The sequence below is a fragment of the Bufo gargarizans genome, chromosome 2 (assembly GCF_014858855.1).
Source record: "Bufo gargarizans isolate SCDJY-AF-19 chromosome 2, ASM1485885v1, whole genome shotgun sequence".
Lineage (NCBI taxonomy): Eukaryota > Metazoa > Chordata > Amphibia > Anura > Bufonidae > Bufo > Bufo gargarizans.
Window position 1 is genome coordinate 591,319,122 of NC_058081.1, and position 25,464 is coordinate 591,344,585.

At 44.4% G+C, this 25,464-nt stretch overlaps 1 protein-coding gene across 1 annotated transcript; it reads left to right on the forward strand.

The window, feature by feature from the left end:
* The first annotated feature begins 3,741 nt into the window (after positions 1-3,741).
* Positions 3,742-25,464, forward strand: CD3E (CD3e molecule). Its single transcript, XM_044278250.1, has 6 exons — positions 3,742-3,950; positions 11,969-11,998; positions 18,753-18,965; positions 22,165-22,326; positions 22,405-22,448; positions 25,248-25,464. The coding sequence occupies exons 1-6, from the start codon at positions 3,899-3,901 to the stop codon at positions 25,302-25,304; spliced, it is 558 nt and encodes a 185-aa protein (XP_044134185.1). The 5' UTR covers positions 3,742-3,898; the 3' UTR covers positions 25,305-25,464.

Here is a 25,464-nt window from a genome sequence, read left to right on the forward strand (position 1 = left end):
GACTACAGTGTTCGGCTATCTCCGGAATTCCCATAGAATTGAATGGAGGTATGCCCGACCGGCCTCTCCTCTCATTTAAGGGGTGCTGCGGGGGGTATAGAGCCCTCGTTCTTGCGATCGGTCGGGGTCCCAGCAGTAGGACCCCGACCGATCTAATAGTTATCCCTTCATGTAACCGGAATACCCGTTTAATGATGAGATGGAGAATATTCAGATGACTGTGGGAATCTACTACATATTTCTATACCAGAAAACTCACGGCTTCCAACTGGAAACAACCAGCTGCACCCAAGGTCAAAGAAATCAAAGCCAAATTAAATGGTATAATATGGTTACAGAGACTCATAAAAAAAAGAAATGCTATGCACATATTCTGTAGTATTTAGGGTCCATACCTAGATAAACATCCCCCAAATGTTCTTTAGATGGACAGGCTATATACACTACCCACAAAAAGTTAGGAATATTTGGCTTTCGATTGACATTTTAAAAAAACGTAAAAAGTTCACACTACAGTGATATTATATCATGAAAGTCGGGCATTTAAGTAGAAGCAGCAGTGGTGATTTCCTCATCTCAAACAATTTATTGAAACAAAAGTCACCACCAGTGCTGGGTATACCCCCACAAAATGTCAGTGTCTCCATAATGTGTCATTTGGCCTTGAGCATCAATTACAGCTTGACCATGAAGTCTCCTGCTCTTCACAAGACGACTTATTGTCTGCTGAGGCATGGCATCCCACTCTTCTTTAAGGGCGGCGCTCAGGTGATTGAGGTTCTGGGGTACAGACTAAGGTGCACTGTCAAATAGGTTTGGTTCGGAAAGCCCTTTAAATGGTTTCCTTAAAGACATCCTTGCAACGGTCAGGGAAAGGCGGCCAACTTTGGCTGAAACTTAGGCCTTGTTCACACGAACGTGTGTGACCCGTGCCCGTGCTGCGGGCCGCAATGCTCGATCCCCGGCCGTGGGTCAGCCGCATCGGATCGCGGACATGTTCTATTTTTTTGCGGAACGGAAGTACGGGACCGTAATTCCGTATTTGTGGACCTATTGAAGTGAATGGGTCCGCATCCATTATGCGGAATGCACACGGAACTGTGGCCGTGTATTGCGGCCCGCAATAAGGCCACGGATCACACACGTTCGTGTGAACTAGGCCTTAGGAAGAGTCTGGTCATGCTCCAATTTCCACCTGCACTGCCAAGAACCTATGTCAAAGGCCTTATGCACACGGCAGTGTGCTGGCCGTGCCCGTACACGATCGCGTGGCTGCCGTCTGCGGACGCGGACCTATTCACTTGAATGGGGTCTGGGATCCACATCCGACAGACTGCACTGCAAAAAAGTTGTGCCCTCACAGCCAGCCCCCGTATATTGCGGACCTGCTGTTTGAGGGCTGCAACACGGGCACGGAACGCTACGGTTGTGTGCATGAGGCCAAAGATGGGGTAATCAAGGGGTTTGAAGGGGTAAGGAACCTGATGGCCATACACACACACATACCCCTAACTTCCAGGTGCAAAATCCCATAAGGGTCCCACATCCTGTATGGTCCTTGTGGCAAACAAATGTGGAAAGTGAACATAAAAATTATATTTTGGCCTGAATTGTAAAAAAAAATTCCTCTATAAGGGCTCATTCAGATGACGATATACGTTTTGTGCAGGGGTGGGAATAAATTTTTTAACAGGTTCCCTACTCAACGGCAGACATGCAGCTTCACGACACATGTTTACATATACATACACCATATATATGCAACACACAAATGCACCATATACATGGTACACATACATAAATACACCATTTATACACTGCAAATTGCGGTCTGCAAAGTGCGGATCTGCAAAACACGGATACCGGCCGTGTGCATGCAGCATTTTACGGAACACAACATCCAGCCCTATGATAGAAATGCCTATTCTGGTCCGCAATTACGGACATGAATAGGACATGCAGTTTTTTTTTGTGGGGCCATGGAATGGAAGTATGATTGCGGACAGGACGCGGTTTGCTGTCCGCATCTTTTGCAGCCCCATTGAACTGAATGGGTCTGCATCCAATCCGCCAAATTGCAGAACGGATGCTGACACAAATATATGGTGGTCTAAATAAGCCCTAATATTAATAATAATCTTTATATAGTGTCAACATTTTCTGCAGCGTTTTAAAGTCACAGGGTAGCCTCTTGCTTAGCCAGAAGACCCGGACCATGACAGGTCAGTGTGCTCAAATGTGGGGAAGTCAGGTTTCATGTTGGGAAGAGAAGAAGTTCAGGTCTGGGCCCCTCCTTCCCTCGGACCACATAACAGTTGCGTGGTCAGCCTCCAAGGAGGTACACCACTGGGGGTTGTGTAAACCTCACTACCCCGATATTTCAAAACATGATTCGCCTATTTCTTCAGTAAAAAGTATTAAAGCATACGAAAGACCGTATATGAAAATAAGTATGTAAATTTCTCTTTTCCAGCTAAATACAATTTTTTAAAATAAAAGTCTCAGAACAGTTTAAAATAGTAAAATAAGTCAGGAGTCACGCTCCTGTTCTAACACTTCCAGATCCCCTGGCAGTCCATCTCCACACGCGGGAAATTACTTCTCAGCCAGTTACTGGCCACATAAGTGACCTGCTTCAGCCATTGGTTGAGCAGTCATTTCCTGTTTGTCAAGAGGGACCAGGAAGTAGAAAGCAGTGAGGGGCCAAGAAGTAGAAACAAGTGAGGGACCAGGAAGTAGAAAGCAGTGAGGAACCAGGAAGTAGAAAGCAGTGAGGGACCATAAAGTAAAAAGCTGTTAGGGACTAGGAAGTAGAAACCAGTGAGGAACCAGGAAGTAGAAACCAGTGAGAGACCAGGAAGTAGAAAGCAGTGAGGGACCAGGAAGTAGAAAGCAGTGAGGAACCAGGAAGTAGAAAGCAGTGAGGGACCAGGAACTAGAAAGCTGTGAGGGACCGGGAACTAGAAACCAGTGAGGGACCAGGAAGCATTGGAATGGGATCAACAGGGGATCGTTAAAGTGTTTTTTTACGTTTTTGATATTGATGACCTATCCTTATGTACCTCTGCCAACGAGCTGTTTGAGGAGGCCTCCTCGCAGATTACCAAGGGCAGCACCATCCACTGTATAGCAGCTGTGCTTGGTATTGCAGGTCGCCCCATTCTCTTGAATGGGACTGAGTTGCATCTAGGCCAATGCGGCCAATGAACGCAATGTCACTGGCCGAGAGAGCGGTGCTCCGTGCTACTTCAAACATCTGCTCGGCAGGGGTGTCAGGAGATTGACTCCTGCCATTCAGATATTGAAGACCTATCATGAGGATAGGACATCAATATAAAACTCTTGGACAACCCTTTTAATGTAAATATGGCTTATTTTATACTATGCTGAGCCTTTTTTAAACACATTTTGATCAGCCAGACAACCCCTTTAAGAAAAGATAAGAAAGAAAATGAAAACCTCAAGAGTGTACTACGGTAAAGTAATTAATTTAAGTAATTAGACGGTCCTCATATGCAGCATTTGTTGCTTTGCGATTCCGGAAAGACCTATTTTTAAAGACGACTTCGGAAAATCTATGTGGTTGTAACTGTGGGTTTAGTTTTATGCTGTTACCAGAACATTTTTTATGCCTCAGAGAAAAGCAGGTGATGAGTTTGTTAACACGAGTTGTGTAGATCGGGGTGGTAGACTGATCAAGAAGGGGGAGGAGGAGGAAAGAGAGGGGGTGACAAAGGAAACCCAAATACGAGGAGATCGGCACATCAAACAGATGCAGGCAAGCAGAAGGTAGAGACATGTGAAAAAGAATCGATAGCAAAAAGACAACACACAAGAAATATAGAAAAATAGCCGTATACCGGTTATACCCATCACTGCAGCAAACAAAAAGTTGTAGATGATGAAGCCTCGGAGTATACTGCCGCTGCTGCTGGTTGGACTATGTGTTGGTGAGTAAGAAAATGGGTGCCGGGCCCTAAAATTTATTTTCAGGGGGAAAACAGGGAAAGTAGAAAATATCTTAGAAGCTTGAGGTATTATACATGTCAATCACAGACAGGCACTGTAAAGGCCGCAGGTTATATATGGCGCCAGCAGAAGTATGCTTTCATTGTATAACCAGTTTGCCATATGGAGAGGTTATATATTACATCATATTTTATAGATTCTATACTTTTTGCAGTTGGCACTTGGCCTAGCGTTCACATTGTGTTCCAGGAACGGATTTCAGCAGGCCAAAATAAAAAAAGTTTCCCTTACTTGAATCCAAAATATTTTATTTAAAAAAAAAAATCTAATAATTACGAAAAAGGTAAAACAACCGTAGATACGTCTATATCAGGCCGTCTTTCTTTGGACTGAGCGTATCCATGCAATCGACCGTATTTTAAATCCACATTTTATAGAACGTGGGCCAATTCATTTCTATGGGGTTGCAAAAAATGCAGACAGCACACGGATGTCATCCACGTGCTGGCCGCAGCCGTGCTGGGAATTATCAAGCGTGTCCCATTCTTATCCATTTTGCGGACAGGAATTTCTACAATGGGGCCTACGAAAAAAGGGCAGGATGCACACAGGCAGCATCCATATTTTGCACCTCACGCAGGAGGCCTTAGCCAAGGTCCGTGTCAGCACCTAATGGTTCCAGTTTTCGTACTTTTCCTTGGGTTATGACATAGTGATTTTCCTTTTGATTTCTATGTGAAGGCGCCATTAGGCCTCATGCACACGACCGCTGTTTGATTCCGTGTCCGTTGCGCCGTTTTTCGTGATTTTCTCCGGACCTATTGATTTTCAATGGGTCCGTTGAAGACTCGGCTAATGCACTGTTTGCCACCCGCGTCCGTGATCCGTGGTTCCAGTCCGTCAAAATAATATAACCTGTCCTATTATTTTCGCGGAAAACGGTTCGCGGGCCCATTCAAGTTAATGGGACCACTAAAAAACGCGGAGGCACACAAGATTGTCGTCCGCGTCCGTTTTTTTCCTATCATTTGCATGGCAAACCTGTCTTAGACTTTTTTTTACTTTCCTTCCGTCTGGTGATCCTCCAAAAATAAAGGAAGACCCACGGAAACAAAAACGGACACAGATCACGGAACAACGGAACCCCATTTTGCGGACCGATAAAAACAACTGTCGTGTGCATGAGGCCTTAGGCTGAGTTCACACGGGCGAGATTTCCGCCCGGGTGCAATGCGTGAGGTGAACGCATTGCACCCGCACTGAATCTGGACCCATTCACTCCAATAGGGCTGTGCGTATGAGCGGTGATTTTCACGCATCACTTGTGCGTTGCGTGAAAATCGCAGCATGCTCTATATAGTGCGTTTATCACGCAACGCAGGCCCCATAGAAGTGAATGGGGCTGAGTGAAAATCGCAAGCATCCGCAAGCCAGTGTGTATGCGGTGCGATTTTCACGCATAGTTGCTAAGATGACAGTCTATTCACTGTATTATTTTCCCTTATAACATGGTTAGAAGGGAAAATAATTACATCTACACACCACCAGTGAAGAAGTTCGGGTCTGGGTACCACATTCAGGTTTTTATAATGCGTGTGCAAAACGCAAATACTGAACAACGGAACGCAATCGCAGTCAAAATCGCAGACTGCAATTGGGTACCTACTCACGCGGGTTTGCCGCAGTACACCCGGGACGCATCCTGAACAAATCCGTCACGCCCGTGTGAACCCAGCCTTACACCTGCTGATGAACAGGCAATGATCTGGATTGAACCATTGAGCAGATCAAGCAATCGCTACTGCCTGTGAACAAAAGGATTGGGCATGTGAAATCCAACAACCCGCTCCTTCTCTCCTCCAATATCTGCTGTCAAGGGAGGGTCAGGAGGCCCCCCCCCCCTACAATGATCGGTAAGGAACCGTTCATTCCCTATGCCTGATCATTAGGGGTCATGCACACGACCGTATGTATTTTGCGGCCTGCAAAACACAGATCTACAAAAAATACAGACGATGTCCATGTGATGTCCGTATTGCATCAGGTTTTTTTTTGCGGATCCATTGTAACAATGCCTGTCCTTGTCTGCAAAACTGACAAGAATAGGACATGTTCTATCTTTATTGCAGAACGGCCATGTGGACGTACGGAAACGGAATGCACACAGAGTATTTTCAGGGTTTTATTTCAGACCCATTGAAGTGAATGGTTCTGCATACGAGCTGCAAAGAAAAAAACTGGACGGACACGGTAAAAAAAAATACGCTTGTGTGCATGTAGCCTTAAGAAGAGATGATCGGTACATTTACATGCAGCAATGATCTCCTCTGTATGAGGACTCATGCACACGACCGTTGTGTGCATCCGTGGCCGTTCTGCCATTTTCCGTTTTTTTTTGCGGACCCATTGACTTTCAATGGGTCCGTGGAAAAATCGGAAACTGCACCGTTTGGCAGCCGCATCCGTGATCCGTTTTTCCTGGCCGTGAAAAAAATATGACCTGTCCTATTTTTTTCACGGCCAACGGTTCACGGACCCATTCAAGTCAATGGGTCCGTGAAAATCACGGATGCACACAAGATTGTCATCCGTGTCCGTGATCCGTGTCCGTGATCCGTGTCCGTTTTTTCCTATCATTTCAATGGCAAACTTGACTTAGATTTTTTTTTCATTTTTCATGTCCGTGGATCCTCCAAAAAACAAGGAAGACCCACGGACGAAAAAACGGTCACGGATCACGGACCAACGGAACCCCGTTTTGCGGACAGTGAAAAAATACTGTCGTGTGCATGAGGCCTGAGGAAAAGAGATCGCTACTTCCCGTCAACAACAGGATGAAATTCCGACAACCCGCTCCTTCTCTCCACTGCCATCCGCCATCAAGCAGAGTCAGGAGGCTCCTCTATACACATGTAGATGGTTAGCTGGCCCTGCCAAAATCGGCTAGAATGTGCCGCCAGTTTTCATGTTCTAGATTGGTAGTGACATGTCTGTTTTTAGTAACTACTTGCATTCCCCATGTAATGACAATTCTGCAGCATCTATCCTTATGACTCTGTATTGTGTCGTCCCTCTATTAATCCTACTAACTTTGTGAATGAATTGCTGACTTGGTGTTACTAGTTGGGGAGTATCTTTGACATAGTCTGACACTGTTCAATCGACTGTGCAGAAACAAACTGATAGAACCCAGTTGGCAATTCATTCATAAACTTCCAGTGGTAATAATAGAGGAACAGCACAACATACCATTATTAGACTGAATGCTACAGAAATCATATTGCATGTGCAATGCACGTAGCTGCTAGAACAGACATGTCGGGAGCGATGACGGGTCCTCTTTAAGCTTTTCTGCAACTTAATGAGCCAGGCCTTTACTGTGAGAAGGGAGAGCTATCATTAAACAGAGGAAAATACGCCAAGGACTCTGCAAGATAGTTAAGAGGTTGTCTCATCCGGGACTCTGATGCCATATCAATGTCGGATAGGTGCGGGTCCCACCTCTGAGACCTACAGCAATCTCCAGAACGGGCCCCCAAAAGTGAAGGAGAGCGCACCACACACACACAGCGTGCTCTCCATTTATTTATATGGGAGTACCTTCAGCTATTTTCAGAAGTCCCATAGAAATGAGGCCACCGCTCCATTCACTACTATGGGACTGACGGAGATAGCCAATCCAGCGCTTTACTATTTTCGTCAGTCCCATAGAAATGAATGGAGGGCGACTGCGTATGCTCGGCTGCTGTTTGCTCACTTCAGACCGGCATCAGACTGGCACACCAGGGTACCAGATGATCCTCCGATGGGCCCAGGCTCTACCTTAGAAGGCCCCAAGGGTCCAGGAGAAAAAAACATTTGGAGCTGTCTTCGGAGACAATCACTTGCCATTTGGGTCTTTTTCTTTGAATCAAAACCCACTGTAAGCCCACTCTAATGATATGTAACCTTATACACCGATTAGCCATCGACAACCAGTAAATAACACTGATTATCTGGTGACAATGGCGCCTGTCAAGGGGTAAGATATATTAGGCAGCAAGTGAACAGTCAGTTCTTGAAGTTGATGTTTTGGAAGCAGGATAAATGGTCAAGTGAAAGAATCTAAAGGACTTCGACAAGGAGCACATTGTCATGACTGGACGACTGGGTCAGAGTATCTCCAAAATGGCAGGTCTTGTTGAGTCCTCCAGATAAGAAGTGGTTATTGCCTGCCAAAAGTTGTTCAAGGAAGGACAACCTGTGCCAGGGCACCCAAAGCTCATTGATGCATGTGGGGAGTGAGGCTAGCCATCTCGTCTTATTCAACAAAAAAGCTATTTTAGCAAAAAAATTGCTCAAAAGTCACTGCTCGTTATGGTAGGAAGCTGCCGCAGCCAACTTTGTGCGGGGTTGCACTGGTTGGGGTACCTATACAGTCAATATGGACCCCTGTCCATTGCCAAAAAGCATCTAACGTGGGCATTAGGTGTGGACCATAGACTAGTGGAAGAAGGTAGCTGGGTTTGATGAATTACGTTTGCTATTACATCATGTGGTTGGCTTGGTGCCTGTGCACCTGGAAGAAGGCAAGCCGTTCAAAGAGTTGACTTGGCCTCCAGATTCTCCAGATCTTAATCCACGCATTCCCCATGTAATGACAATTCTGCAGCATCTATCGTTATGACTCTGTATTGTGTCGTCCACTCGGAGGATGTGTTCTGTGCTGCTAACATCTTGGTGCCAGATACCACACGACATCTTCGGAGGTCCTTCTGTAGCCCATGCCTTGTCAAGTCAGAGCTGTTCTGGCGGCACAAGGGAAACCTACAATTTTTTATTTGGACCATTGGACTGTGTTTTGGTATATAGTATACCCTGTACATTATTTTGTATAATGCCTTCCTTATATGACTTTCTAAAGTAAGAGGAGATACAGTAAATACAAATCCTTCAGTCGTCTTCTTGTGCCAAGGTGTCAGAACTTCTATTTAACCATGTATGGAGAAACCAGTGGAAACCATTTTGGCAGCCATTACAAAAGTTTCACGGGGTGGGATACTGAGCTCTCTGTTCCTGTTTTGCAACATACCTAAGCAGGTCTGCCATTGCGAAGTGTGGCAAATGTGAAGTTATCAAAGCCTGAAAAAGATATAAGAAATTAAAGGGTATGCCCAGATTTGTAAACCATTTGTTATTTAAAGGGACTGTGCCAAGTACTCCACAGAATAGGCTAACTGATTGCTGGGAACGGGAAGTGGCTGGAGTTTGGTACACGGGCAGCCAGACGGAGAATTATACCTTTGCTGGTAACTATAGACTAGGTAACCTAAAGGTCAGGCACCCTTTCACTGGGAAGAGCACCTTAAATACATGAGGATGGATCTGGACGTGTGAAGCAGGCTAGGAGGCCTATAGACCAGATGCGCTGGTCACGGCCGACAGAAGATGCCACTGGCTGGAACTACCAGGGCCAAAGTTAGAGGAGTGGGACCAGGGCAGAGGGCATTATAGTAGTACTGCGTCTGTGCCCACAGGAACGAATGAGGCAGCAGTGGGCATGGGGCGCCAGTGCAATAAGATGGTGAGAACAGGACCCTTGTTTTTGAGATGTGTGAGGGGCCCAGCAGTCAGACCCCCAGTGATCAATTAGTTATCCCCTATCCTGTAAATAGAGAATAACTTGCAAACTTGGCACAATCCCTTAAATGCTTCAATAAAATAAAAAAAGGTATTTACTAAGAATATTCAATACTTTTTTGTCTACAGCTCCAATACAAACCTATATGTCTCCATGGATACAGACTACAAAAAAACTCTAATGCCTCACTCAGGGGTTAATATCTACAAGTAATTTCCCACAGCTTACCACAACTGCCGCTGTGATCAAAGTCAGGTTTCTTGGAAGTTCTTCTCCGTTCTTTTCTGAGAAACATTAAAGGGTTGAGTTTTGTATAGAGATGGGAATTCCTTCTAAGCTCATTTTATTAACCTTATTTTTCAGCAAAATATTTCAATAAGGAAAAACCTAAAATGTGTACATGCACATTAATATCACATATTAGTATTATTCCTCCTAAAATAATCAAGCATCGGTCTCTTGCCTTTTTATGTAACTGCCATAAACTTTAACCCTGCTTTCACACCTGAGCGTTTCTCAAACGCGCGTTTTACGCACGTTTTTGTCGCGCGTTTTTATGCACGTTTTTTGTAATAGTAAACGCGCGTTTGACGCGCGTTTGTGTGATTGACTGCAGTGTCCTATGGCCACAAACGCGCGTCAAAACGCCCCAAAGAAGCTCAAGTACTTGATTATGCGTCGGGCGTTTTACAGCGCGATCGTACGCGCTGTAAAATGCCCAGGTGAGAACTATTCCCATAGGGAAGCTTTGGTTTTCATGTGTTGAGCGTTTTACAGCGCGTTTGAACGCGCTGTAAAACGCTCAGGTGTGAACTTAGGGTAACAGAGAAGGCCACTCCCAAGCATGGTCACTTCTCTATTAAATTTAATTGGCATAAGGCAACTGCTGTGATTTGGTTATTGGGGTCATGGAGCCCCCATTCTCTCCATATAAATGTATAAGGTATGGATGGTCTATGCTTTAGCTGTGTAACATGGAATTAGCCTTTTAAAAAAGGTTTTAAACCAAAAATGTAAATATTCTATGAATGATAGGTCAGTGTGACCAAAAGGGCTGATATTTTTTAAGTGCCGTGACCTCTCCCTGGGAGCGCTAGCAATCATATTCCTGCCAATCACACATTGATATAATATCTAATCAATAAGGGCTGTATATAGAGTGGACATGGATTGCAATCCCCAGTGGAGAGGCTGGACCAAAACTTTGCCTTGTGGCCGTTTTCGAGGGAACCTGCCATCAGTTTCAGACAGAGGCTTAGCTAAAGGCTCATGGGCCCTGGTGCAAGAGTTCAGCTTGGGACCCCCTTCCCTCAGTGCTTTGTGGCCAGGGGCAGGGGAGCACATAGCCTTCCTGCTGCCTGAGGCAAAAATTGAAACAGCAACTACCACCCAGATGCCAAATTTTTTACCTAACCCCTTCACCTTCAGCCAGAGGTGTAACTTGACCAGCATGCACTTTCTATAATAACGGCGTCTTCTTATGCGGCACAAGGGTCTTTGGGCCCCGTCAAGTTCCTCAATTCTGGGTTCCAACGTAACCAACAACTTTGTTTTACTCTGAAATGCTAGAGGTTTTCTAGATATTGATGGCTTATCCTCAAGATAGGTCATGAGTATCAAAATGTTGGGGGTTCAACCTCTGGTACCTCCACAGATCAGTTGTCTTAGTCAGCTGTGGTCCCTAGCAGGTTCCGTCCACTTTGTGGTGGACGTGCCGCGGTACTGCAGTTTAGCTCCCATTCAAGTGGATGGAGCTGAGCTGCAGTATTCTAACACTGGAAACTACCCAGTGGACTGAGGTATGTTTTCTGGTGCGGCTGGTTGCGCAAAATAGATGATTGGTGGCAGACCACCACCAATCTAAAACTGATGACTATCCTGAGGACCGGCCATCAATATCTACAGTAAGTCCTGGAAAACGTCTTTAAAAGAGCCTGGTTTGCAAAAAGATCCATACACAAGGAAAAGTTTCTGCCGGTCGGCTTCTGTGACTTCTCACCACCTTGCTTGTCTTCATTGACAGATCTCTCCATTACCCCCTTCCCCCCCCCCCCCCCCCAATAACATTTTTAAAAAAGTTGCAAGTTCTATAAAGAAGCCCTCACATACATATGTAAGTTCAAATAATAAAAATGCTGCGGCTGTTGGATCGCAGTGGGGAAAAAAAACATTCTTTGCACCCTCCAAGCTAAAAAATTGCTGCGTTATAAAATGACAAAAAAAGTTCTGTCTGCGCTTTCGTTTGCATTGCCTGGAGGATTATTTTATTTTTAGAAGGTAAATGGCTTATTTCATAGAAAATCAGATAATAATCAGACATTGCCCGAAATCAGCTTTATCGGCACATTCGCTAATATAGACTGTGTTCATGTGTTTCAGATCGGTTATCTGCACAAGACGATCAGTCAGGTAAGACACAATCCATCCTGGATATTGTTTCCTCGCTTGTATGTTGCCAGGCAAGGGTTAAAAAAAAGGAGACTCACCTGTCTCGAAGAAGCTGGTAGATATACGGTATATGCATCTTAAGTCTATGAACCCGGCATTTATGGGCATAACTATAGCCATAGCACTTGCTATGGGGCCCAGAGGTTAAGGGGGCCCTATCAGGTGCAAGACGATACTGGCTTTTTGCAATGAGGTTAGTTTTCTGATATACATTGTTGTTATACATACCTATATTGCTAGTTATGAACCCAACACTCATGCTGGAAAGAGGCTGGATCCCACTAGTCAATGGGGTCTGGAGGTGAATGGCAGTATCCGGCTATACAGTGAACTTCGGCAGGCTGTTGCTTTGCCGGATCAGGTAAACGCAGACGTGAAACTAGCTTAAAGGGGTTGTCTCATCTTGTCTCTAGGATATACCCCCATTATCTGGGGGTATAAACGGAGCCCCGATAGTGGTGGAGGGTGTACTGCGCATGCGCAGCTGCCCTCCATTCATTTCTATGGGGCTCAGCTATTTCCATCAGGCCCATAGAAGTGAATAGGAGCGGTGGCCGGTCATGCGCGGTGCTTCTCCCATTCACTTCTATGGGGAGAGCGCAGGTGGTGGCCGGAGCGGAGTCCTCCAGCCACCAATTTGGCCCACTCCGTTCTTGATATAGGTGCGGGTCCCAGCGGAGCTGCCATACTTTTATCCCAATTCTACACCTACAATTATCATGAGAATTACCCTTCAGATAACTTCCCTTCACAGCAGCAGTAAACTGACAATGGATTGCCTGTCTTTATAGGAGGTCTTATCATTTGTGATACAGAAGGACAGTATTTAATTTTTGAGTGATACAGTACTGCTAAAATAAAAACTGTGAAAAAGTCTAATACAATGTTTTCTGTGTTGAGTTTTAAAAATTTACCCCTTTTTGATGGAAGTGTCCCTTTGAGCACAGATTAAACTGAGCGGCTTCATGTGATATAAACATGATTTAAGAAATATCCAGTCTTCCAGTTTTATTGGATTTCAGACATATAAAAGCAATGATTCACCTACGTGTTTCGCACTATGGCCCTCATTAGTGTATTGTTTGCCAAACTTGCCAAGAACAGTGGGTTTGTCGGACACTCTATCGTGTATGGGGAGCTCCCGACAATGATGTCGGGGGGGAAGGATCGGGAAAATGAATATTTTGTTCTCCTAGGAGATAAGCCACATCCAGAAGCTTTCTCCTCTCTCCCCACTGAATAAACCTACAGTGTCGGTCGGGCTAGACATTTGAGGGAGTCGAAAGAGAAACCTCTGGGTCGAAACGATTGTTTGCAAGACAGCTTATGAATGTGTATGGCCGGCTTTAGCCCCACAGCTCGAAACCCGTAATTGAATATTTGCTTTTATATTCCTGAACTCTGAGATGTTTTATTCAAAGGACGAGAGAGTGTTTTATATTTTTGAAATAATTCACATAGAGGGGAATTTATCAACATGTTTTTGAAAATAAATTCACAATTTGCAAAAATAAAAATGTGATTAATATTTTTTCTTTTTTTTTAAGTCTTTTTTTTTAAAGTTTTGCCTGCCAGTAGTTGAGAAATTGGGCGGGGATGTGAGCTAGAACGTTAAGGCAGATTTATTATTCTTATTTTAGTTTAGGGCAATACAAATTTTTGTAAGATTTGGCGCCATTCGCTCCAATAATGTATTTTTGCTGGCATATGAAACACCAATCTTGTGCTGCAGAGTGCCTACTACTGTATAATATGGAGCCATAGGGACTCCATGTGCACCTGCCCACGCACCATGCATACTGCTCTGCGATTGAGCCCTTAAAGGGGTATTACCATCCTGGACATTGGGGGCATATTGCTAGTATTTGCCCCCAATGTCTTATAGGTGCGGGTCCCACCTCCGGGACCCACACCTATACTTAGAACGGAGCCCGCAATGCGCCAGAGGGTTTACCGCGCATAGGACTGCCAAAAATAGCCGAGTGCTGGCTTGAATATTTCTGTAAGCCCTATAGAATTGAATGGAGGGAAAGTGTGGGCTCCGTTGTAAGTATTGGTGAGGGTCCCAGAGGTGGGACCTGCACCTATAAGACATTGAGGCATATCCTAGTGATATGTCCTCGATGTCCAAGATGGCACACCTGTTGACAGGTTCTGCTTCGTATTGCAGCTCAGCCTCATTCAATTCGACGGAGCTCAGCTGCAATACCACACGCAAGCAATTGGCAGGGGTGGCGCTGTTTTTGGAAGAAAGCAGCCATGTTTTTCTAATCCTGTACAACCCCTTTAAGTGCTTAAATATTTGGAACCCGCAAAGAAGCAAGAGATGCCTAACATGAAGAGGCCAGATGTCTTTTTAAACTGGCTGGCCTTTTGTATACAGCACTATACAGTAGCGATGGGGGAGATTTACTAAGCTAAATGTGTCAAGCCATTAATATTGATGACCTATCATCAGGATCCGACACCCGGCACCCCTGCCGATCAGCTATTTGCGAGCACCGCTTCTTCTTCTTCTTCTTCATTGCACTGCATTTCATCTCAGAAGTGCAGTATAATACAAGTACTCGTAATTACACTACGCCACCGCTCCGCTGGAGACAAGATGTAGTGTAATGACCTGGAATTGGCGCCCGCATGGAGCGCTGCCTCTTCAGACAGCTGATTGGACCCCCACTGATCAGATATTGATTACCTATCCTGACAATTGGCCATCAATATTAATGGCTGGACAACCCCTTTAATTTGCACAAAATAACTGGTATACATGCTTTGCCCCCCTCATTATTATGTTTTAGACACCAGCATCAGCCACTGTGATAAATGTGATGCATCTATAGATTGTCTACTATGGACAGGATTAGTAAATCTGCCCCAATGTTTTCTTTTTTTTATTTTATTATTATTATTATTATTATTATTAATAAACATTTTTAGTATGACACACCTTAGGTGAGCTTAGACTGAAGTTGGACTGCTTAAAGGGACTCCACTCCAGTGCATTTTAAACAGTTCCCAGCGCACTGTAAATCTCGTACTCCCATTTCCAGACATGACGTGCTGTTCCCCATTGGTTTTTGACCTTGTTAAGCAGGTTTTAATCAATATGCAAATTAGTATAAAAGAACCCAAGGAGCTTCCTGTGCATGCGTGGTTCAGTTGATGAAGCCACCGCCCACAGAAGGGCACAGACGGCGCAGGAGCAGACATAGACGAGATGTGCCTAGTGCCATGAAATTTCCTATGGAGATGTAAGGGTGTCTGCGTCTGGAGTAGAAGAAGCTGGAAATGAAGCAAGGAGGGTCGGAGCAGGGCTAGGTACAACGCCTTGGACTCTTTTGTACTAATTTGCCTATTGATTAAAGCCTGTTTTTCAGGGGCAAAAACCATCACAGAAAGGCATGTCTGGAAAATGGGAGCATGAGTACTACAGTGCACTGGGGTGAGGACAGACTGTTTTTAAAGGGGTTGTCCCATAAATAAAAAGCACCTGGATCTAAATACTTTTGTAATTGCATTTAATTAAAAATTTTGCATAGCCACCGAGTTATTCAATAAAATGTATCTGTATAGCGCCACCTGCTGTTTGTTTATTTTTCTTATTTCTTTGTCCTGCTCACTGATAAGGCCGCACATGCTCAGTTTTATCCTTCAACTGCCTCCTGAGCTGTGATAGGGAGAGCTGAGACACGCCCCCTGAGCTATGATAGGGAGAGCTGAGACACGCCCCCTGGGCTGTGATAGGGAGTACTGAGACACGCCCTCTGAGCTGCCGCAGAAAAGACACGCCCTTTGAGCATCCAGCTTGATATAAATATTGCAGAGCAATGAATGTGGAGATCTCTGGATCCATGTGAGGTAAAGGGCTGGTTCTAGCTTTGTTAGAAAGAGAGTGTCCTGCACCATATGATGTCTGAGTGTCATCTTTTTCATTAGTCATGGGATAACTCCTTTAAATATGATAACTCACTGCTTACATATGGCACTGAAAGATGCATTAGTAAGTGCCTTGTAGTAACTTCCTCTACATGATAAATGCTATTTGCTGAAGTGAGACAAGCCCTTTAAAGAGTAACTAAAATTTTGTATGATTTTTTTGTGAATGTGTCCCTAATGCCCTAATAACAGTTTTTGTAATATAGTTTATTAATGTATTTTGTATTTTTATTCCACTTTTCCCCCCTAAAGCGCACCTTTTCCTGTGCGCTTAAAATTCACTTCTCTGTACACCGTACGGAGTACGGACTGTGCATTTTATGAATGAGGCCGCAGGGAGTACGGGCAGGAGCGCATATTGCTGCTCCTGTCCTTGCCCCCCGGAGAACACCAGCATCACCAGGAAAGATTAAAGGACCTTAACATGTATAGCTTGGAAGAAAGACGAGACAGAGGGGATATGATAGAAACTTTTAAATACATAAAGGGAATCAACAAGGTAAAAGAGGAGAGAATATTTAAAAGAAGAAAATCTGCTACAAGAGGACATAGTTTTAAATTAGCGGGGCAAAGGTTTAAAAGTAATATCAGGAAGCATTACTTTACTGAGAGAGTAGTGGATGCATGGAATAGCCTTCCTGCAGAAGTGGCAGCTGCAAATACAGTGAAGGAGTTTAAGCATGCATGGGATAGGCATAAGGCCATCCTTCATATAAGATAGGGCCAGGGGCTATCCATAGTATTCAGTATATTGGGCAGACTAGATGGGCCAAATGCTTCTTATCTGCCGACACACATTCTAGGTTTCTAGGATTACTAACTCCTGGCATAGCACATGGGTACCCTGTAACCATGTACTATGCCAGGATTAGCTGAGCAGAGCTGGTGCTTCGCTAAGCTAAGAGCTGATATGCAGGACTCTTAGCAGTCAGCAGTGTACAGAGAAGTGACTTTTAAGCACACTGGGAAAGTTGCGCTTTAAGGAGGAAAAAGTGGAATAAAAGTACAAAATACATTAATAAACTATATTGCAAAAACTATTATTAGGGCATTAGGGACACGTTCACAAAAAATCATACAAAAATTTAGTTACTCTTCACTCTACTAAGCCGTGGCAATTGCTGGTGTTTGCATGTATATATGTATCCGGGCTGTATACCTCTGTGTTTTGTACCTCAACCCTTGACATGCTCATTTACCGTTTGTGTACTGACTGTGGCTACTTTCTGGAGTAACCTCTTGTTTACTAAATTGGCCTCTTCTAATCCTCCTGGCATACTGACCCTGGCTAGTTTCTGGATTAACCTCTTGTTTGCTGTTTATCTGTCTCTCCTCGTTCTGATCCTGCTTGTCCACCATTCTTTGCATCCCAATCATTCTGGTTTGTCTACTTCTAGCGAACTCGCAACAGTTTTCTGCTACATTACACTGCAGACATAACCTGGGTCCCTAGGAGCCAAGTCCATATGGCCTCTCCCCAGGCTCTGGTGAAGAACCTAGGGGTAGCCTTAGCATCCTACCATCAGTATTGTTTAAGGAAGACCGAGTTTCTGAGTTTTCTGGTTGTGGTTCTGGACTGTATTTCCGTACAGTAATCCTCGTGATAATAGTAGGTGTTGAATTGGAATGATGGTATGTCAGCTCTTTTCTTTTTTTTTTTTTTTTTGATAGGCCTATATAAAGATGCACATGGAAGAGCATTGCAGAGGGGTATTTATGGGATATTTATGTGATATATATTAACAGGATACACCATAAATGTTTGATGGGTTGGGGGGGTTACACCTCTGGGACCCACTCATATCTCAAAAACTAGGCCCCACAGACTGTGAATGGAGAGTATACCATGGCTGTGTGGCATCTTCTCCATTCACTGCTATAGGACTTAGATAGGAGTGGATCACAGAAGTGGGACCCCACCTATCAAACATTTATGGTCTTTCCTATTGATATGCTATTCATTTCCAGATGGGAATACCCCTTTAAAGGGAACCTGTCACCTCAAAAACGCATATAAAATTGCCAGCATTACCTTATAGTAGCTCCCAGTCTGTTCATAATCATATGTTTGATCTGGTAGTCTGATGCTCAATAACTTAAAAAAAAATATATATTTTAAGCGCCATCAGCGCTATGCTGCCGGTCAGCTTCAAATCAAGGGGGCAGCGGCTTCCTTGCTTCAAGTCAAGGTAAGCTCGTCCCCTAACCGTCGCCTCTCTTATTTGATTGACAGCCAGAAGTCTCGCGCATGCGCGGTGCGCTCCTTTGTAAGGTGCAATCCCGTGTCCGGCTGCCGCTGTTAGCCGGCTTTCAGCGGCGCACCGCGCATGTGTGAGACTTCTGCGATCCCGGCTGCACTTCAGGCAGTCAATCAAACAAGAGAGGCGACGGTTAGGGGACGAGCTTATCTTGACTTGAAGCAAGGAAACCGCTGCCCCCTTGACTTGAAGCTGACCGGCAACATCGCGCTGATGGCGCTTAAAATATATATTTTTTTAAGCTATTGAGCATCAGACTACAGGATCAAACATATGATTATGAACAGACTGGGGGCTACTATAAGGTAATGCTGGCGGTTTTATATGCATTTTTGAGGTGACAGGTTCCCTTTAAGCTGAGACTGTCGCCAAAAATAGGAAAATTTCAGTTAGTTAATGACCCCCATGATGTTTAATAACAGCAGATGAATATATTGTCACATATCACTTCCTATCGACTTGTGTACTTATAGCTCAGGGTGTATGAATTCAGTGAACTCACCACTTTTCGGTTACAACAGGTGATTTTCAGGAAAATCACAATTTCCAGGTGTATATCTCAGGACTTAAAGTGGAAATTACCTGTCCTAAAGAAGGACCGACATCGCTGACATTAGCTTCAAACAATAAACGTGTGAGTTCATCTAAAGAGAAACACGAACTGGAAAATTATTCTTCAGACAACAATGGGATGTACAGCTGTGAGGATAGCTACCTCTATCTACATGCATACGGTATGTGTGAAAACATAATAATAGAAATACAAATAATAAAACATGACATATTGTTACATGTAAGGAACCTGAAGGGGTTGTCAACTTTCAATTTTTTTTTTATAAAACACCATAAACTTTTGGTCACTAGTGGAGAAGACCCTAAGCACCCTGATGTCTTAGCCCAACACCCTGCATCAGGGTAGCTCTCTGCCCATGAATGCAGTCTGTAACCAATATTAATCAAGATGTCAAATGATTCATCTATATGCAGGCTGCCCCAGATGTATCCTCTTCTGTGTCGGTACCGAAAGTGGTCAGCGCATGCACAGCCACGGGAGATTCTACTTTATCTGTGCATGCGCACAATGCTTTCTTGGGTAGCGCCGAAGAGGATGCATCCCGGGCAGCGATCACGCGGGTAAATCAGGTGACTGTTGCCATATTGAATGCAATGGAGGCAGTAGGGGCCCTTGAAATGAAGGGTTATCTTGAGAAATGAGGGTGCCTGGCTTGGGATTTCCTATGAAAGGGCCCACAAGCCACAACATGACACAACCCGTGCCTGCACAGAATGGGACGCTCTGGTATTTAACAGCCCTCTTGCAAAGCACCTCTCCTCAAATTTCTGACAATTGAAGAAGACATTTTTTGTTAAAAATGTGCAATAAAAAAAGGCGCTTTCCACTTTATCCAACTTAAAAAAGGTTTTCCAAGATTTTAACCCTTTAACCCCTTGAACACCGGAGGTTTTTTCGTTTTTGCATTTTCATTTTTCTTCCCTGCCTTCCCAGAGTCATAACTTTTTTATTTTTCCAGTTTATATAGCCATATGAAGGCTTGGTGTTTGTGGGACAAGTTGTACTTTCTAATGCCACCATTTAATATTGCATAGGATGTAGTGGGAAGCGAGAAAAAAATTCAAAATGGGGTCTAATTGGAAAAATACTCGATTCCGCCACAGTTTTACAGGTTGGTTTTTTTTTTTATGGCGTTCACTATGCCGTAAACTGACTTGTGCTCTTCATTCTCCAGACCAGTGGGAATCCAGCGATAACGTATACTTTTTCTTGCATTTTAATACTGAAAACAAAATAAAAACTTTGAAATTTATATCTACTAAGCTGTGTGGGGACTCATTTTTTGCAGGACGATCCGTAGCTGTTATTGATACTATTTTGTTAAATTTTTTGGGTAAGAGAATCGATGAAAAAAAATGGTGAATCGGCCATCTTTTTTTTTTTTTGCATTATGCTATTCGCCGTATGGGATAAATATTTTTATATTTTAATAGTACGGGCGTTTTGGGACACAGCGATGCCCATGATGTTTATATTTTTTTATCGTTTGTTTCTTTTTTTATTCTAGGGAAAGGGGGTGATTTTAAATTTTTATATATATTTTATATTTTTTTAATTTTTGTAGCCCCTGTAGGAGGCTACAATATGCAGTACTCAGACTTCTTACAGTTTATACTGTATTTCCATAGAACTACAGTATAAGCTCTAATTGCTGTTATCCTATGTTGGCCTGCTGGCCAGCATAGGAACTGCAGCTCGAATACCACTCAGCGTATTAAAATTAATGATCAGCTTCCCCGATCGGCGAATGGGGGAGCTGGTCTTAACCTGGAAGCACGCGCCTCTGGGTTTTTCACCATTTAGATGTCGTAGTCGCGATTGACCACAGCATCTAAATTGAGTTTGGTCAGCATTATTACCGGTCGCAGACATGAGCCGTGGGCCTCTGCTGTTTGAAACAGCAGAGACCCCCCCCCCAGCTATGGTGCCTGCTGCATGCGGGAGTGGAAACCATGTTTAAAGACCCTCCCAGCATCGTACATGTATGGCACTGGAAGCCTAAGGGTTAATGACCAGGCAATTTTCCCTTTTTTTATATTTTTGTTTTTTACTCCCAGCCTTCCCAAAGCCATACCTTTCTTAAATTTTCCATTCATATAGACGTATGAGGGCTTGTTTTTTGTGGGACAAGTTGTAATTTCTAATGGCACCATTTACGGTTTCATACAATGTAGTGGGAAGCGGGAAAATCCCAAATGGGGTGCAATTATAAAAAAAACCACACAATTCTGCCAAAGTTTTATCAGTTTTGTTTTTACAGCGTTTCCTATGCAGTAAAACTGACCTGTTACTTTCATTCTCTGGGTCACTACAATACCATATATGTATAGTTTTTCTTGTGTTTTAATACTGGAAAAAAAATAATCTAACTTCTGAAAAAACTATTTTTTTCTTTGCATCACCGTATTCTTAACCCCATTACTTTTTTTTTTTCATTTTAGGTTTATATGGAGCTGTGTAGGGGCTCATTTTATGCCGTGCAATCGGTACTTTTCATTAATACCAAAAGTATATCGAAAAGTGAATTTTATTACTGATGACCTATCCTCTGGCCACGGCACGTGGCCAATGAATGTGTCGTCACTGGCCTAGGGAAAGCTGAGAGAAGGCTGCTGCCTACTCTCATCTGATCAGCGGGGGTCCTGGGTCCCGGGTCCCTATTCTTAATGCCATATTTGTCAATGTATTTACACCAGACAACTGTCATAAATAGATCTCCCCCATACAGCGCTAAATTGGCTGACCCCCTTTATATCAGCCACCACCGGAGGGTCAGTTTTGAAATGTTTGCAGTTACCATTGATAACAGTGGAAGCTGTAAATAATCTCTTTGCACTATTACAGCAGGACCCATGTAGTTTAACCTGTACAATCTCAACTCACTGGGGTTCAGTGTACCTCAGTCTGACATTAGAATGAAGTCTCCTGTAGATTAATTTAAATGTCTGTCTTATCGTATGAAAAATCAGTCACCTCTTTACCATTTAATGTTAAATGGCTTCTCCGCTTTGGACAATCTTTACTTGGTAGAAGGGTCCCTTGAAAATAGGTTAATCACAATGTGTCCCACTGCTGGCACCACCAGCAATCAGCTGTAATCTGTGGGGCAACGTAGCAGTAAGTGTTTCATTTCTCTGCAGCGCCTCCAAAGGTGGAACTAAGCATTACACAGTGTCCATTCAAATCAAAAGGTTGTCTGTGTAATGCAGGACAGGAGAGGTCCTCCAGAGTGATGGACGCTCTTTGTAAATGTTCTCCCCCCTTTCTCAGAGATGAGGATCCTGAACAGTGGACCCCCCACCTCTATTAAACCATAATGTGTGGCCACATTTAAATTCACATTCTCTTCTTTGTTGTAGTATGTGAAACCTGCACTGAGGTCTCCGGTATGATGGTTGCTTGTGTTGTGATCGCCGATTGCCTGGTCACAACTGGAGCTTGTCTTTTTGTGTATATATTCTGCAAGAGAAATCCTGTTCAAGCCCGAGAAAGTGGATTCGCAAAGGGAGCTAATAAAAAAGGTATCTAAGGGCAAAACAATCTGTAGATCTAATTTCTGCATTCGGTGTGTGAATACTAATAGTTTTTTTATCACGCAGGGAACAAAGAACGTCCTCCCCCTGTTCCCAATCCTGATTATGAGGTAAATATAGGAGAGGAGAATGTACTTGGTGTTGATATGACTGTGGGGTTTTTTACACTTTAACAGGAGCGGACTGAAAGCGGTCCTGGAAAAAAAATGGGGCCCCATGTTGTAGGCGGGTCCAAATTGATATAAGACAGGGCAACACAAGTAGGCAGGGATAAAAGAAGTAGGTTGGGCCTGCAATATTACAGAGCGGCACAAAACACCACCCCAGCAGAACCAAATACTACAGGGCAGCAGTGATGGCCAGTTCGCAGTGTTCGCCAGCGAACACATGCGGGCTGCCATCTTGACTCACAAGTCCGGCGATGCAGAGGTAAGCCCTTACCTGTGCCTGCGCCGCGAACTTGTCTAAAACAAATGCGATCACCGGGAGCAGGCAGTTCTGAGAACAGCACAATGAAGGCCCCCAGCGGCTGTTCTCGGAACTGCCTGCTCCCGGTTACCGCATTTGTTGTAGACCGGCTCGCAGCGCAGGCACAGGTAAGGGCTTACCTGTGCATCGCCGGACTTGGGAGTTAAGATGGCAGCCCGCATGTGTTCGTTGGCGAACAATGCAAACTGGCCATCACTGCAGGGCAGCACAAAATACTGCCTCGACAGAAGCAAATGCCACAAAGCAGCACAAAATACTGCCGCAACAGATGCAAATGCCACAAAGCATGACAAAATACTGACAGCAGCAATTACCACAGTGCGGCACAATATACTGACTCAACAGAAGCAAATACCACAGTGTGGCACAATATACTGCCTCAACAGAAGCAAATACCACAGTGCGGCACAATATACTGCCTCAACAGAAGCAAATACCACAGTGCGGCACAATATACTGCCTCAAGAGAAGCAAATACCACAGGGCTGCACAATATACTGCCTCAACAGAAGCAAATACCACAGTGCTGCACAATATACTAACTCAACAGAAGCAAATACCACAGTGCAGCACAAAATACTCCAGCCCTCACCACAGTTTTCAACGGCTTCACTGTCCACCTGAGGACGATGATACGGTTGCGTTCAGGAGGACACTTGCGGCCATTGACCAGGTGCATAATACCTGATGCTCCTCATGTTAATTAATGCTGAAAGCATCAGATCATTAGGTACCCGTCTGGCAGCCGTGAGCATCGGCCCACTGGGACATTTCCCTGTAGAGTCTATGGCCAGTCAGCCCATGCACTTTAATATTCAGTTCTTAAAAATTTGGAATTATGTGATTACTGTTTCCTAAGGTAAGAGTTGCCACAAGTACACCTCAGCAGAAAGGTCCCACTCGTGAGAACTGGGATGGTGGGCACTGACAGATAAACCTGTTCAGAGCCATGGATAGGCAATCTTCTCTGCCTGAGGCACAACACTCTTTATTGTTGCAAAACAGGCAACAGTGGAGGTGACAATGGCGGTATCTCTGCTGGTACCCCAACTGGATTATTGTTACAGCTCTGCTGGTCACAGCATCGCTCAGAGGCAATCTCCTTCTAACCTGGTTTAGCCCTCTGTCAGGTAGATACACATACACCTCCAAAGCTATTGGCTATCATGGTCCCATTAAATTACAATGGTCAGTTGACTACCGGCCATCTGTGTCCACCTACAGCAGAAAAATAGGGTTTTTTATACCCCAACTAAGCAACAGTCAGGTGGAGAACCTGGCACCTTTGCGCCCCCATGTGATGTGGCCAATCCTAATCCACTCCCAATATGGCATCTGTGGCTGGACTACTCTCCAGTGTGATATCGGTTTGGCAATTTCCTGGGCATCAGGAACCTCCATCTCTCCCTGTTACACTATTAGCACATCACTATAAAACATTGCCATCTATCACATAGATCAACAAACCCCATCAGTGGGGGTTCGACTCCCGGCTCACCCTCCCCCCCTTCCCGTTCAGCTGTTTGAAGATGCTGTGGTGCTCTGGTGAGTGCTGCAGCCTCTTCCTAGGACAGTGATGTCACTATGTATTTACATGGGCTAGACACAGCTCAGTCCTCAAGTGAATTGGCCTGAGCTGCAATACCAAGCACAGACACCAGACCGCAGCAGCCCCATGGCCTCTTCAAACAAGTGATCGATAGGAGTGCTAGGTGTCGGACCCCGATCGATCAGATATTGATGACCTGTCCTGAGGATAGGCCATCAGTGTCAAAATCCTGTAAAACCCCTTAAACAAGGTACTGCCATTCAATAACAAATATCTACTGGACAGGTGATAAATGTTGGGGACCCCAGCTACTTTTCACTCCTCACCAGCAGGAGGTGTATAGAGCAGCCATTGAGCTTCCAGGCTATCGCTGTATGCAAGTCTATGGGTGGTACACAGGTTCGTAGTTAAAGACTCATGGGCCGTGGTGCAAGAGTTCATCTTGGGCCCCCTCCTCTCAGTGCTTTGTGGTCAGGGGCAGGGGAGCACATAGCCTTCCTGCTGCCTGAGGCAAAAATTTAAACGGCACCCCCTCTCCTCCCATGCCAAATTCTTGACCTAACCCCTTCCCTCCAGCCAGAAGTGTAACTGGTCCAGCATGCACTTTCTATAATACTGGCGTCTTCTTATGCGGCACAAGGGTCTTTGGGCCCCCTCAGGCTCCTGGGCCCAGTAGCAACTGCTACCTCTGCACCCCTATAGCTACGCCCCTGGTGGTACAGAAACAATTAGGTGAGAACAACCTCCATACTGCTCCCCCTCACCACAGCTGAACTGGGTCATGTTCTGACCGATATAAAAAATGTTAACAGCAATGACTGTGCCATATAGTTACTGCTAATAAACTTTTTCTGTTTTTTTCTTGTTACAGCCAATCCAGAAAAGGAGGCAAGATGTATACGATGGGTTAAACCAGGCATTAAAATAACTTTATCAGCCTGCTTTTGCTTCTACATCACTTTTTATTTTTCTCAAGCTTTTTTTTATGTAAAAAGATTATCTTATCAAGTCTTTGTAAACCTTGGTCAGACCACAAGACTATTCACTTCTTGCATTGATTTATGATCAATAAAAAAATGTTGTCTGTG

What these genes read in the sequence shown, in the direction of transcription:
- CD3E (XM_044278250.1), top strand. Translation starts at nt 3,899, where the DNA reads ATGATGAAGCCTCGGAGTATACTGCCGCTGCTGCTGGTTGGACTATGT. An exon ending in GCTGGTTGGACTATGTGTTG is followed by an intron (nt 3,951 to 11,968) that starts GTGAGTAAGAAA and finishes CATGTGTTTCAG; the next exon opens with ATCGGTTATCTGCACAAGAC. An exon ending in TGCACAAGACGATCAGTCAG is followed by an intron (nt 11,999 to 18,752) that starts GTAAGACACAAT and finishes CGGTTACAACAG; the next exon opens with GTGATTTTCAGGAAAATCAC.